This window comes from Nylanderia fulva, unplaced genomic scaffold (assembly GCF_048542155.1).
Source record: "Nylanderia fulva isolate GAGA-0341 unplaced genomic scaffold, ASM4854215v1 Scaffold8, whole genome shotgun sequence".
NCBI classification, from domain to species: domain Eukaryota; kingdom Metazoa; phylum Arthropoda; class Insecta; order Hymenoptera; family Formicidae; genus Nylanderia; species Nylanderia fulva.
The window spans coordinates 4,901,513-4,918,941 of NW_028190916.1; the positions used below are offsets into that span (position 1 = coordinate 4,901,513).

Genomic DNA, 17,429 nt, shown 5'->3' on the forward strand with positions numbered 1-17,429 from the left:
CTCGTCTACGGCCTGGCAGAAGCAATATGGCTGCCAGTCACAGCCAATCAAAACACTTCGGCGGCCGTTGGCAGCACTGCTCCGAGTTTAATCAAATTACTGCGAATCAATTCAAGCCGAACCAGTCGACAGTCGATGTATCGGAGCCATTAAAAACGGTCGTGATAAGTTCAATCGGTGCGCGATTTTTTGCGTAACGTAGAATGTAGGCGTCCATGTCTGCGATCATCGACGAGGCCTGCCGGATCTGCCACTCAAGTTGTGAGTAGCGTAAAATGGCATTTATTAATTCCTTTGATAAGGTTTGTGGGTTTCTTTCCCCGAGTCGATGCAGTGTCGATAAACATATATGGCGGCGCAATGTTTCTCGCGTATTCTCACACATGCTCGTGAATTACAGAATTACGCCGTCTTCTTTTGATTGAGAACCGAAATTGATTGCGTAATTTCGGTTAAATTTTCGATGATATACGCGAGAATGAAGGCCGATCGTGTTTCACACGATTAAATTAATATGCGATTCTCAAAGTCCTGCTTTTTAGCTTCTCTCGGAGGCATATTTTCTTTTGAAGATATTGAAAATTATATTGAAGGCTCTCTTGTCAATACAATGACACGAAGAAAATTTAAATCAAAATTGTTCTTACAATTTTTCTTATAATTTTAAAAATCTTGCTTTAATGCTAGAATTATGAAACAGATGATTTTTATATCTGAAAAATCGTTTTTTATATTTTTGAGACATCATACATAAACAATTATTTAAGATAGAAACAGTATATTGTTTCTCATTTGTTGATTTCTTTAATTACTCAAGTCGCACCTCACAGCAGTACTGTTAAAAATCTTACTGTGATTATATATATGTATTTAAGAGTTATGTGTGATATTCTGCATTTCTAATGCTGTTATATGTTGCAAAAATATTTGCGTGATAGTTTTGCAACACATTAAACAAAATGTATTGAATAATCTTACATGATCTGTTGTACCACTTGTTGGCCATTTTATTAAGTATTTATTATATTATTAAATATGCCTGAAAAAGAATACTCAATTGCATTTAAAATTTAATAAGATTATATAACGTAATAATATATCTGATTATGTGCATAATTGTATAATTGTAATAATTATATATATATATATATATATATAAATTAATATAATCTTCATTATATTTGCATATTTTGCAAGAAATTTTATGAAATCTAATTTTATATATTATATTATGTATGATTGGCATTAAAAAATGAATGAGATGCTTTAATTATAATGACTGTCGACACATATTTTCTGATCCAATGGAAAAATGTGTTTTTTTAAGAACAAAAGTATTGTTAGAAAGTTCTAGAAAACAGATTCTTTTATTGGATACTGAATGTGTTTAAAAAAATCAGAAAAAAGTGTCTTAATCTTTTTGGAATCAATCGTACATTATATAAACAAACCTGACAGATTTCTATATAAATTTTGCTACTGTATTTCATTAAAATCATACTAATGAAAGTGTTATTTAAATAGAGGTCTTTAAAAGAATTTTTTCAGGTTATAAACATTTGAAATTTAAATTAAGCTTTATTAGAAATTACACAATATCTGAATAAATCTTCGCAAATATTATTGTTTAAATACTGTAGTAAAATATAGTTAGGTATCAAATAATAATAGTAATGCTTTCAAAATTAAGTATGTACTATTTATATTGTTGTTTGTAACCTATTTTTTTATATTTAACTATTGTATTTAAGCATTGTCAAATAATATATTTTATTCAGTTTATCCAGATGTTGTATCTTTATGGATAATATAATCTGCAATTCAGAAAGAATGACTTGTGTAACATTTGCTTATTATAATACATGGTAGAATAGAATACATTTTAAATAAAGTTTTTGTTTAGTTATTTTAGGAATGCACTTTGTATATGTAACATTTTATGAACATTTACTATAATTTGAGAGCAATAATGAATTTAATTCATTATCATATATATTACTATATTATTTTGACAGAATAATTTATAATATATAAATCTATTTGAGTCTATCTATTCGAGTATCTCCCTATTTGAGTATCTCTAATAATTAGAGATTATTATTCACATACGAGATGTGTGAACCACTATTCGTCATTACAATAAATAAATATTTATTTCTGTGTCATATAAATATATGGCATAATGATAATACAATTTCAAGTTCTTATCATGCTTTTTGAAACTGTTACTTGTCAACATTTTGCATGGAAAATTACCAAGCGCATTATAAAATGCAAAAATTGTGTTAACATGTGATGTTTAACTTGCTGCATCAGTCTGCAGATTTAAATTGCTAACGAATTTTTTTTACTCTGCGCTACTTTAATGCATGATCTTTTTGATACATTGAATAAATTGGACTACAGTTTTTTGATTTTATTTGTCAGATTATACTTCTGACATAAAATCAACAAAAACATGCGAATTTTAATTAAAGATATAGGGATTGATAATATTTATAGATATTTTTTTCATGTTTACCTATTTTTACATATCGATTTATAAAATGATATTATTATCATGAGATTTGCACAAGTTTTATTACCATCTGCAATTTTTCAACTGCATTAGTTATGATGCAGTTGTATGTCTCATACATTACTATAATACTACATTATTATAATACTACATTACTATAATACACATATATTAAATATATTTTATGTACATATGTATATAGTTTTACAAATTACATACAAGTTTTACATATGTACATACAAGTTTTATATTTTATAATGAATAATTGTAAACAGTTCTACGAAATAATCCGCTTATTTTATTTTTATAGAAATACTGCAAAATTTGTCGGCGTTGATACACCGTCTTATCTTTTGACATAATAATTAATAAATAATATTGTGATACAATTTATATATATATATATATATATATATATATATATATATATATATATATATACAATTTATCTTTACTATATTTAGCTATTGCCTTTAAATATGTAAGAAATAAATTAAAGAAAAATCATAAAATATATGTGTTTGTAGCTACAATGAATAAAATATATAAATTTTTTTTAAACACCAAATAGCCAAAATCCTAGAACGGACAACCTTTAGAGCAAACTAGCAAGTTGCTTGCTAGTCTGACAGGATTCAAAAATGCAAAATTGGAATCAATGGCAGCTGTCAGCTGGTGCTGTTACAACTCCAGTGCCGCAGCCACCAGTTGGCTATGCTGCAGCAGCTGGCGCAGACCCTATAACTTTGATGCAAAATTGTATGCAATATTATAATCAACCAGTAAGTATAATTTTAAAAGATATTATTCTTATATATGTATATATAATTAATTAATAAGTTATATCAAGATTGTGTTTCATGTGTAATGCATGTAGTTATTTAAAAAAATTAATAATACATAAAATTTAACACATTATTATATATATATATATTCATCTGTAAGAATAAATTAAAAGTGAATTGAATACATTCTATTTTTTTCAGTTTTTTGTATTACATTGACAAAATATTTATTGTTTCTATTAAATTTTATTTTAAAATTACTAACTTAAATAGTTTGATACTATGAAAAGAATGGATTGAAAAAGTTCTTAGATAAATAAAGTGTGTATTAAAATTAGTGATGACATTTTTGATTAATAAAAAAATTATGAGAGATTATGTTCTCTCTCTTTTAATTTAGTTTTTTTTATTTAATGATTACGATAAATTTTTCGCCCTAATCTAATAAGTGTTATATTAATTGTCAATGAATAATCATTATTTTAACATTAGTACAATATATTGCATAATCTTTATCAGGCACCAAGTGGATATACACCAGAGCAATGGGCAACTGCTCAACAACAAGGCTGGGCTCAATGGCAGCAATGGCAACAACAATATCAACAATGGCAAGCACAATATGGCGACAAGGTATAATATAAAAGAGAATTTTCTTATACGAAGAATATATTTAATAAATAATTACATATATATAATCATAAATATATAAATGTAGATTTTTGAGAGAGGAATTTAATATTATTTATCATTGACGCATTTGCAAAATTTATAGTTTTAAAACATTTGATTATTTTATTACAGAAACGAGTAATACGTACATTACAAAATATAGACAAGAAAGATATTTTTATATTTTTCTTTAATATTCTCCATTTTCTTTATGATAATTTTATATAAAAATAATTTTGCATTACTTTATTTTATATATATTTTACACTAATACAAACGAAATATGTTTGAAATTAATATTTTGTAGCAATTCTTTTTTTACATAAAGTTGTTTTCTTTTTAAAACAGATTGAAAGATGTACAAAGAATTTTCTTAAGTAATTAAAGATTCAAAAATTTAGAAAGTTATATGAAATTAATAAAAATAATTTATATCTATTTTTTTAGAGCTATTTTTATACGTGAGAGAAAGAAATGTTACAAAAAGTGTTTTAGTTATTAGACATTAATGTATTAGCAAATAAAAATATATTCTGATAAAAAGACTATAATGTGATACAATATTTCTTTTCTGTTATGTGAAATTATTCTGTTTAAAAGAGTTATTATACATCTTTCTAAAGCTGAGTTTTTCTTATTATTTTAGTATTATAAAAACTGCAAAAATTTCATTTAATTCTACATATATTAAATTGTTTTATTTATCATACTAGTACAAATAAGAATAATATGTTTTAATGAAAATAGTTTGTAACAAAACAAATTTTTCCTTTTCTTTTTATAAAATTATTTAAAATATACAGATGTTTTTTCAGACACATTCTATATCTATCTATTTTTTTTATTGTCAGCTAATTTGTATTGTAAAAATTTTATCAATTTATATGTTCAAAAATGACTCATATCTATAATGACATTATATATGCTTCAACTCATTAATTTCTATCGACAAAAATTTATTTTCAGTACCAGGAGACAATGAAGCATTTATCTGCGCAGAATATGAGTTTGTCAGGCCAAATGCAACTGCCTCCAACTATACAGCCACCGCCTCTCCCCAAAGAGGATGTGCGACCTCCTTTACCCTCCGCTTTACCTACCACAAATACATATCAATTTGCAAACATGCCACCTCCACATCAAAATAATCTTCCGTTATTCCCCATAAAAGAACCTGCCAATAAAACAATATCACAAGTGAATGTGACAAACTATCCTACGAATCCACCGTTACCTACGAGCCAGCCACCCTTACCACCGGAAACTGGCGAGAGTAAGGAGAGTATCTCGGTGGAAAAATGTGGTAGTAATGTAATTAGTGAATCCAATAGTGCTAAAAAATTAAAGCTCGAAGATGACGAATTGACTGAGGTTGAGAGAACATTTGATGAACAGTTTCAACAGTGGGAAGAGCAGTTTAACAAGTGGAAGCAGCAGAATGCCAATCATCCGGACAAGGTAAGTAATACTACAATTTATATACTCGACATCTTAAGATGCATAAAGTTTACTATAAAACTAAATGAGTGTTAAAGAATTGTATTTTTATTAAGAGATACATTTTTGATATTTGATTTTTATGTTAAAAATGTTAAAATATGCTTAAACTGTACTTTCGCTTAATATCCTAGGATTAAATGCACGAGCTGTGTGCATCTTAATAACAGATTTACAATTTTTATGAAAATTAAATTGACATTCTCAATTTTTCAGATTCAATACAAGCAATACGAAGCAAAGTGGACATCGTGGCGTGAAAAATTGATTGAACGGCGCGAGCAAATGCGTAAAAAACGTGAACAACAGAAACAAATCGCAGCGAAAACGGAAGCCGAAAAGAATAAGAACATATCTGGCGACGATAAAATATTGAATATCTTATCAAACACCAAAAATCAACGATTGATTAATAATGTATTGGATATCGGACAAACGCTGCTGGGTTTGACAGTAAAGCAAAGTACTACGGCACCTTTACCGCCCCCGCCGCCGCCGCCTCCACCATTACCGGAAACTACAAATTCTAACGATCAACCTACAACTCAAGGAACGCAATCAATTTCGTCTCAAATAAACATGATCAGCAGATCTAATGTGCCATCATGGTCTAATCCGCAACAATGGGGAAATCAGCAATATAATCCTAGAATAGAAGCAGGATACGGAACACCTACAATGTCCTCAGCGTCGGATGTTGGTCTACCTCAAATGATCTCACCAAATTTTACACAGCCACCACCAAATCTGTCAAACAATCTCATGCCAAATTTTTCGCAACCTCCACCAAATTTCCCTAATAATGATCGACCGCAATTGCAAAATGCGAGAGTGCTAGGTCCAGCAAATACGAAAGATTGTCCTCCATTTACTTCGACTGATCCTTCGAACATGGACATGCGTTTTATTCATCCAAACAATCGATCGTCTCATAGTTTTGACGGACAGCTCAACTTTCGAAGAAGTGATCAGGAACGTTTCGGACGAGAAGCTAATATCAATTCAAATATAAATGAGCAAGATCAGTTTAAACCTACTGATAGTTTTGATAGAATCGAAGCGCAACGCTTTAGAAGAAGCGATACAAATTACACTGACTTCGGGAATAATCAATTGAATTCACAGAATAATTTCAATATAAATAACGAGCGATTTGGAATAGGAAATGATCGTTTTAATAGAGAAAATAATCGATTTGGACTGATGGGAAGTGATAGGTTCTTATCGGGAGGTGATCGATTCAGATCAAATAATGATCGACTTGGTCTAGGATCAGATCGATTCAGTAACGAGTGGCTTGGACCGGATGGCGATCGATTTAAAACTGGTTTTGGGATAGATAAAGATCGTCGTGGGCCTGCAAACGATCAATTTGGTCCAGATAATGAACGATTTCCACCAGATAGATTTGCTTCAAGTGCTGAACGATTTGGACCTGGGACTGATAATTTTTCCTCTGATCGCTTTGGACCCAACAGCGATCATTTTCGCTCAAACGATCGATCAGATCGATTCAACAAAAGTAATGTGGATTATTTTGATTCAAAGGATGTTACTGATCATAGACGAGATAGTTTCGGTACTAATCTTCGTGGTTTTAATAGAAATCCTTCATTTAGTCCACCGAACGAGTTATCACCGGAACTGAAGAAACTCATGGAAAAGCGGAAAGCCGCCGGGGACGTATTCAGACCTAGTTTTACTGATTCCGACAAGTCTAGTAGTGTTGGTTCTCTCAGTGAAAGTTTCAAGAAAATAGCTGGCGAGTCACCTTTTAAAAGTTCCTTTGATCTTCAAAAGAATTTACCAAATCGTAGTGGATCAATGAACTTTTCCAACAGTGGACCAGTGAGCTCCAATTTTCAATTACATTCCGATTCAGGACAGATTTCCACTTCATTGTATGGTCCACGAGGTCACTCTTTTAAGAATGATGATGAATCTTCTTTTAGAGGATCTTCAGATAACTTAGTCAAACATCCTGTAGATTATAACGAACGATTAGGAAAGGATATAGATGTTAGATCTAATCAATCCCAACCAATCAATATTCACTCTCAAGTTTCTGCTAAACATCTCGAGAATATTGAAACTACTGATTCTGATACTTTATTAAAAACTGATAACATTGCAGATTCAAAGACTGTAGAAGCTGTACCAGCGAACGAGGCTGATAGTGCTGAGCAGAAAAATCTTGTATCTGAAGATAGCTCAAACAAGAATGATGCAGAAGAGAGCAAGTTTCTCAATAGTGATACTATTTTGCAGCAAGATAAGGAGCATGATAATGATCAAATACAAAGTAGTGCTGAAAAAATAGAAGAGTCTAATAACAGTAACGATACCAAAAAGTCTGAAAGTTTACCATTTATGGGTGAAAACGATCCACGACCGACAGATTTAAATATTGAACCACCGCCAGAATTGCCCAATTTGTGCCTTATTTCTACAAACTCCAATCAGAACGCGTCGCTGAATCCAAACGAAGATTTTAATAAAAAGGAACCAGCTGGCAAATTTGATGCGCGCTTGGATCATAACTTTGGATTTAGAGGAATGGAATTTACATCTAGCACACCGTTTGAACGGGGACCACCGATGTTTGGTCCTAAAGGTTCTCACACATTTCCAATGGGTCCTGGTCCGAGTACGTTCCAGCCGCAAGGTCCTGCAGACACACAGTTGGCTCCGCGTGGTTCCCATGACGGTCCTTTCGGGCCTAATGCATCTAGTGAAAGTCGAGGCAGTCCTGGGAGATTCAACAATGAGCAGTATAGCGAGCGAGATCGTAACGACGAATCATCTGAAGTGTTCAACAGCGGTCAATTCGGCTCACGAGATACCATGAACGAGCAATTTGGTTCGCGAGCTCTGGGAAATGGAAAATTTGGTCCAGGCAGACCTATCGATCTGCCAAGAGGCTCGATTGATTTGCCGTTTGCTGCGCGTAATCCTAGCCAATTTGGTCCTAGAGGTAACGAAATGCAATTTAGACCTAGAGGCGCTAATGATCGCTTAGATTCTAGACCAATTTTCGAAGGACCATTTGGTCCGCGAGGATTTAACGATGGATCATGCGGTTCTAGAGAACCCAGTGATAGTTTTTTCAATACTCGACGTCTCGCTGATCCGCAACTCGGCTCTGTTGGATCCGGTCCTAACAGATTCAGTAGAATGAATGAGACACCGTTCGATAAGAGACCTCTCTTCGATAATAGCGGAGCCTTTGGATTTCCTGCCGATAGAACTCGAAGGTCCAACGAAGGATCACTTGGTCTCCATAGTTCTAATGATATTCCGCTCGGTTCTCGCGATTCAAATAACGTTCTTCTTCAACGTAATTCGAATTTCAACGAGAATCAATTCGAATCTCGAGATCCTAACGATGGCTCTTTTGGATCATCAGACTTCAAACCAAGAGGACCGATGAGCGATCCTAACAATGCAAATTTCCCATCTCGAGGCGATTCTTTTCACAATCGTGGCGATTACATGCGTACTAATCCTTACAACCCTAGAAGAGAACAATTTGAAGATAACATTCCCGTTAAAAAGGCTAGATATGAAGGTTCAAAAGCAGTCGATGAGTTTAACAAAGGCTGTTCAGGAAACGAGAACATTGACATGGAAATACGAAAGGACAATACTGCTGAGTTTGCTGGAAATACATCTAATCTTCGCAAAAAAGAATTAGAGGTCGTACCTCGTCCAGGATACGATCGAAGACCTAACGATATTTGGAAGGATAAGTTTGGCAACGACCAGAAACTCGACGGGGCAAATAAACATCAACAAAACATCAGTGGCGTTCCAAATACGTTCGATGAGAAATTGAAATCAGAGAAGACCACAACCGAACCGATGACGGGCGATTACAGACCACAATCTGCTACTAATCCTGCAGACTTCCAGCCGAAGCATACCTCCCATCTGTTTATGAAGCGATCACAATTGAGAAGCGGTCAAGATTTTTGCGCGCCGAGACAGTTTAATTACAATCACGGCGAGCTTGACAAGAAGTTTGTCGAACCGCTCAACTTTACTCCGATGAAGGTGATTGATTACGGACACGCATCTCGTCTGCCAATTGCGGATCAGCATTTGTCGCCTGTTCAGTGCTTCGATTACGGTCACGGTGATCTGAAACCGGTGGTACTGGATCGCGAACAGCAACAGCAACATCATCATCATTATCAGAAGAAGGATTTTAGAAACTGGGTAGAGAACGAGCAAAATCTGAAGGAGTACGCCGAGAAGATGAGTAACTATGAGAATTCGAAAAGATATGTGGAAAAAACGAGAAATTATGAGAACTACGATACGCGTAGATCGGCAGATAATTATAATAAACGGAAGGAACACGATTGGCAATCTAGTGACAAAATACCCGAGATAGAGAGAAAGGACAATGATGATCGTAAAGAAAAAGGGTACAATCCTGAATCGGAATCCCGATTCTTTGAGCGAAACTCTGGTAACGAGCAGAGTGATCTATACCAAAGCGATAGAAGCATTCACAAAGGTAATTTTTTTTATTTCAGGTAATTTTTTGTTTTAGATAATAGTAGAATTCCAGTTTTAACTACTAGGTTTTTTAAATGAATTGTAAATCAAAAAAGATTTTCGTTGTTTGTCTCCATTTTCTTATATCAATTTATATAATTAGCTCCTTATAATTATTTATATTTATATTTGATATAAATATATTAACAAAGCTTTTTCGCAGAAAAAGCTTTTGCAGAACATAAAAAATATTTAAGCAGAAAGTGAATTGATAACAGTTGAACATTTTCTTCGATATAACATTTCGACGTAATAAAAATATTAAACTGTGGTTATTGATTTATTTAATGCTCACTGTTTCAATTCTTCTTTCTTGCTACTTGATTCTTTATTTGTGAAAAGTGACCTGAAAGTCACCGAAATTTTATTCTATAAAACAATATAAAATATAATATTTTTGAAAATACTCGACCAAACTAGTGTATTTTACTTTATTAGCGTATTCTACTAATCGGACTGATAAAAAATATTTACAAACCTAAGGACGGGATGTAAAATACGTTTATAAAGTTTGCACTAATTTAGAGATTTATTCTATTATATTATTATAAATTATATATTGAAATATTAAGCCTATATTGAGCTTCATTATCTATTGTTTTTCGGATATAGAACGGGTTCAAGAGATACGTGAAAGTTCGCGAAGGGAAATAAATAAAGACAATGACAAAGATGATAACAGGTATCGTAGAAACATTATTCTATCTTATTTTTTATAATACTTTTTAATAAAAATGACTACATAAATATAACAATATAGTTATATTACATAGTTATCCCATAAATGATAATATATAAATGAAGTCCATGCAATATTCTGAATGTATATGGCATTCTTTAGATCGAAAGGAAATATTAACTGGCAGGAGAGTTCGAACAAGAACATCGTAGACACAAAGCTACAAGAGACCAGGTATGTTAATTGCTTCTTGAGTCTACATTTTATAAAAAAAACTCATTTTTAAAAACATTTTATAAAAAATATTTGATAAAAAAACAGCTAATTTTCATAGATCTTTTTGATTATATGCTATGCTTACCATATTGCGAACTCATATATATGAGGTTTTTTAATTATGTTCCTACTATATAAATATTGCGCATATGCAGTTATGCATTTGCTGCAACATAAGCTACGTATATTATTTTATACAAATTATACGAGAATTATATGATTTTTCGCTTCTGACGCCATAATACAATTTAACAACGCAGTAATATGCCAGAAGCTCCTTAAAAGCTACATATTTATTTTATGTTCTACAATATTTTGTGTGTAATTTATTGACACGAATTATCTGAATATCCTGATTTGAATATAATCAAAATAATTATTTTCGGATAATTCGGATATAATCCAATAAAATCCGGATATTTTTATAGGCTTGATATATAGATATAACAGATATATCAAATTTAATATATCTGTATGTTATGATCATTTCGCATAAATTACGCATAATTACCGAAGATTTTACACAATGCCCAATAATATTGATTATTCTAACAAATCTTTTCTAATTTATATATCAAATTTATTAGTTATTTTTTATGATTTCCAATTACATATTCTGTAGATCAATATGATAATATAATGTTAGTTTATATTATAATAAATATCTTTTTTTTTAATAAAAATCTCTGAACGAATAAGGCTACGCTTTCCTAAAAGCGAATATTACTTTAAATCATTTGTGTTAATTTATTATGGCTCTCACACTATACGATAAAGTAAACAATAAAATATAAAAAATTCATTATAGAATGGTGCATATTACTCGTAATGCACTATTCTTTAATCATTTTTTTTTATATTTTATTGTAGGATTACTCATAATTTTTACATACAATATCGACATATATTCACACAGAATTGGTGGCATTTTTATCTGACACAAATTGAATTCCTATGATAAGTGATATTTATATTAAATTTTCATCATTTCTTATAATACGCCATTTTATATGCAGCATGTATATATTAAATATGTACATATAAATCTGTACATATTGATTTTATGTCTGACTCTTTTTAATCTTTTGAAATTGACTCCTCCGTGACAGTTATGATATATTTGTATTAATATTATTGCTCTCTCTCTCTCTTAATAGAGAGAATATATAATATGCAGCATATGCATTTCGATTCATATAACGGGTACATCATCTCTGAATTTTTATAATGAACGATATTATAACAAGTTATTATTATTGCTCTCGCTTAAATATTTGCAATATGTTACTTCATTCTTTATAATGAATTTCTCATAATTTATTACTTGGGATATTCTAATTCTATCTACACTAATCTACAGTATCTTTACAACGACATTGTCATATTTTATGTCTGACGAAAAGTGTTCTTATTTTATATATATAGTCTTATTATAAATATAATAATTAATATATTAATATAATAATAATATCATAATATATTATACAATTATGATATTATTAATTATTATTAATATTATAAAATTATATAATATTACATATTTTTATTATATAATTATTAAGAAATTAAAATTTTTTGTTATATATAAGATTGATCAGAGTTTATTCGTTTTTTTATTTATGTAAAAATAGAAAAAACGAGTATTTTTTCGATCAATCTGATATACTATAATTGTATGAGTTTATTTATTTTATTGAAAGACAAATCCTTGTTACAGTCTTCCCCTAGACACAAAGAAAAATGTTGTGGAATCAACTACAAAAACTCTCGAATTGGCAAAAATGTCGAACTACACGATGGTCGATGATTTACTGTGCCCACCAGGTCGTCAGAACAGACCATTGAAAATAGCCATTATTCTCAGAGGACCACCTGGTAGTGGTAAATCTTTCGTGACTAAACTTATCAAAGTACGTTTTAATAAATGTTTAAATATATGTATCAATAAAAATATAGATACAATTTTTATTGAATATATTCTATTTTCTCTCCAAAAGATACATATAATTTGAATATTTTATTTAATTATTGTATTCAATTAATTTAGTTCAATTCAATTTAATTAAACATTCAATTATTTCAGTCTTTTCAATTTTATTTTTTTATATTCAATTATTATGTGTCACATACGTATATGTACATCCTATGAATTTATAAAATTATTATTTATTTGATACTACACAACTATAACTTTTCTTGTCTAGGATAAAGAAGTTGAACAAGGAGGCTCTGCGCCGAGGATATTGAGTTTAGATGATTATTTTCCTCGTCGAAAAGGAAATAGAGACTGTAGACGATAATGGGAAAAAAGTCACAGTTAAGGTAGACAGTTTATTGTGATATAAAATAGCTTTTGTGAAACTAATAATTATTTTTACTTGGAGAATACGGTCACCAGATTTGTATTATATAAAATTTATAATATTAATAATATCCAAAATTTAAACGGGATATTATTAAATAGTATTTCTCTTCATAATTTGTCATATACTACTATTATATGATATTTGTATTTTTTTAAAAGAGATTTGGAACTCTATAAACAAAAAGTCTGTTGGATAATATTAAATTAGATATCATATTGTGAGATTATGTATAAAAACACATTAGATTTACACGAATTTACTATTTATAACAGGAAATGATATATGAATATGAAGAAGCTGTGGAACAGAGTTATGTAACATCTCTAATTAAAGCCTTCAAGAAAAATATAACAGATGGGTTTTTCAATTTCATCATATTGGACTGCATCAACGAGAAGATTTCGGATTATGAAGAAATGTGGAGTTTCGCTAAGACGAAAGGTTTTAAAGTAAGTTATTTTAATAATTTAATAAAATTTAATTACATTTAGTAATATATTATACCTACAGAATATTTAAAAAAATAATCTTTTTTTTTATTGTAGACTTCAATTTGGAATCAATCTTTTTTCAACAAAAATGTTTAATATTTATAAATTTTAATATTTATAATTTATAAAATAATTAACGATTGGAAATAATAGTTTTCTACCTTCACGAAATTCATATTCCTTGTTTGCTGATAATGATGTTGTCTCTATAAAGGTATATGTGTGCGAGATGGAAATGGATCTGCAGATATGCTTGAAAAGAAATATTCACAATCGTACCGAAGACGAAATTAATCGGATAATAGATTACTTTGAACCAACGCCTAGTTATCATCAAAAGTTAGATGTGAACTCGATGTTGCAAGAGCAGGCAATAGAGGAGGTAATTTAATTTGTTTCATAAAGAGAATATCTACATGCCTTGCAACAAAAAATCGTTTCATTATTAAATTTTTTCATGATTGTACATTATAAAATTAGAATTTTAAGATAGTATATAATGAATTGATATAAATTAATGATATTGTAAAGTATATTATTTTTTAGAGTATATATATTTGTATAAAATTTGTAATTAGAAATATTTTTCTTAAAGGTCGATATGGAGGATAGCGAAGAAACACAGGAGAAATCTATTGCTCAGAATGAGGATAGTCAAGACAGTCATGAGGACAGTCAAGATACAATTGTAATTAAATGAACTTAATAGTTATATACAGAGAGCTAATTCGTCATTAGTGGTATTCATAAAATATCATTATTATTTTTTAAAAGTTTTTCTAGAATATTGTATTTATTCCTATTAATCTTTTATTTATATTAATTTTTGTTAGAATAAATTCTCATTTATCTGGCAGTACCGTGAATTACAGACTTAAGACAGGAAAATATTACTAATTTTTAATTCTCGAATTTGATATCTTTTAGAAACGAAACTTTGTACAAAATATTTTAAATATTTTGTTCTTGCAACATTTAATATCCTTTGTTAAATTTCTAATAAATCACTTGATTTATTAAAAATATGATTAGTAATATGATTTTATTACACATTAATGTATTTACATATGCATTATTCTTTTAGGGTGTCAGCAAATGGGAGAAAATGGAAGTTGAAGATAAATTAGGTTAGTTAATTTATTTTATATATATTAAGAGAGATTAAAAAAATAGTTCATATATGTATATATTTTTTATAATTAAGATGAATGTATTTGTAAAATCATCTTTATTTTCTTTGCAATGCAGATCGATTAGATGGTTTAGCAAGAAAGAAAAATGAAACAAAACCTCAAACTATGGAAGATTTCCTCCAAGTTCCTGACTATTATAATATGGAAGATACGTCTGGTAAAAAACGAGTGCGTATCATGCAGAATATTAAAACAAGTATTTTTCAAATCACAATTTCTTTCACCAATTTATTTTTACAAAACTATTTGAAGATCTTATTATTTATTTGCATTCCTTCAATTTTTAGCGTTGTATTTGTTTATAATTCAATCATATTACATCAGAATTGAGAAATTATGCGAGTCCTTTTCTTGCAGAATAAGTTGAAATAAATTAGTTTCTTTTTTTATGTCATTCATGTTTGATGTGTACATGCGAATACTTGCGTTCATTACGTGTATAATGTAAGATGACAAAAAAGTTTTTGGTATATTTTGTTAATCTTTACTTAATTGTTAAGTTAATTTGTCAAGTTTATATAACTTTTTATTTTTTATTTTTCATCAAGTATGGCTGTAGCAAGAAGTCAGAAGTTTTGCATGCAATTTTTTATATATAAGATTTTTGAACAAAAATTATAATTATGTTAATTTTTTTTTAATTTGTAGGTACGTTGGGCTGATCTGGAAGAACGTAAGGAGCAGGAGAAAATGCGCGCCGTCGGATTTGTCGTTGGACATACTAATTGGGATCGAATGATGGATCCTACAAAGGGCGGAAGCGCTTTAACACGCACAAAGTACATATGATTTAAATTTACTTCTAGAGCATGTACTACTCGACGATAAAAATAAAATAAGATAGCTTATTAATCGCTTTTTTCCACCAGCTCCTCTCTTCCACGCTTTTTCCTTTTTGTAAATTTTAAAAATTCGATCAATATATTGTGTTTTTTATGTATATAATGCATAGAAAAGAAAATCTGTGATATTTCGCATATCTAATTTTTTTTGTAGCTTGATAGATTATTCAGAAACTTTCAGAGATTTTTTGCTTTTTTTATAGTGCATAATGAATAGGCATAGTAATATATAGATTCGTATATTTGAACTTTGCTAATGCTTTTTGTAGTTATAAAATAGTTATATAAATGAGTTTATTATACTGTATTTTATACTATTATATTTTGCCAAGATATCAATTATTTACACTAAATATACGAATAATTATGTACAATACATAAATATAGATTTTATAATTAACATTTTACATACACACGCAATATTACATTCAATGTAGAATTTGTAATGGAAGAAATAGGAAATAGGATAAACCATATATACACTAGCTGAAAATGAATGAAGTTATCAATTTATTTGTTTGCGTGCATTATTATATTTAAATTACAGGAAACATGAGCACTTTATTTACATGATTATTATTGCAGGTTTTTCTCACTATCATAAAGATTGATAGTTTAATGCTGAGTACTGAAAAAGAAGTGGAAAAAAATTCAATTGGTACATCCTACTTTTTATAGTGTTTCATAAGCCTTGTAGTGTATAAAAAATAACTATGAAAGAATACGAATTTTTTTTATAAAAAAATTAGAAATATGAAAATTGCAAAAAAATAAGATTATAAGTTTAATATATTCAGATAAGATTGTAAATTTTGTACATAATAGACGATGTGTGTGTATGTATTACGTATAGAATATAAGATTTTATGTACAAGAAAAGTGTAATAAAAAAATATATCTCTCCGTTATTATACATAAAATGTGTATAAAAATTACTTTGATAAATTATTCTGCTATTTTTTATCTAATTATATTTTCTTACTATTTTGCCGATTTTTAAAAATTGGAATTTTACAGTTCAAATTTTCAAATTTAATATTCTTGGAATTTTAATTACTGCCGTTTTTAGCTTGATTATATTCTTCTGATTATTCTGTATATTATTAAATATGTTCTGTAAATTATTATTATATATGATCAACAAATATAATGATAATGAGTACATTAGCAAACCATAACTTCTACCATATTTTTTTATCTTGATATCACAATAAAAAGTGTTTTGCATTTTTTTTACATTATCATTAAGAAGATGAAAATTCTTTAATATGGAATATAAGTAACTTTTTTGTGTTTGTTTTGATACTGTTCAGAGCATTTATATTTGATATAAATCACAATGAAAACATTTATCTATACTATACATAGATAAATTTTTTCTCTATTTCATCTTCTGTATTATTAACATAGATAAATATCGCAAGTGTAATAAATGTAATTAAATGTCTTCATTTTCTTTAAACATTTTTTATAAAGAAAAATAAAAGAACTTATTTCGCATTAGTAATTAAGAGAGATTAAAAAAGATATCCAACAAAGAAAGATAC

At 29.2% G+C, this 17,429-nt stretch overlaps 1 protein-coding gene across 1 annotated transcript; it reads left to right on the forward strand.

The window, feature by feature from the left end:
• The first annotated feature begins 110 nt into the window (after positions 1-110).
• Positions 111-16,802, forward strand: LOC114941416 (uncharacterized). The gene is given in 17 exon segments (XM_085489262.1): positions 111-261; positions 3,090-3,300; positions 3,823-3,936; positions 4,942-5,433; positions 5,689-9,994; positions 10,648-10,717; positions 10,877-10,948; positions 12,708-12,900; positions 13,195-13,251; positions 13,253-13,312; positions 13,629-13,805; positions 14,062-14,229; positions 14,443-14,535; positions 14,932-14,974; positions 15,096-15,208; positions 15,689-15,819; positions 16,468-16,802. Coding segments are annotated over 16 exon segments (6,249 nt in total). The 5' UTR covers positions 111-261; positions 3,090-3,159; the 3' UTR covers positions 16,487-16,802.
• Positions 16,803-17,429: the final 627 nt, after the last annotated feature.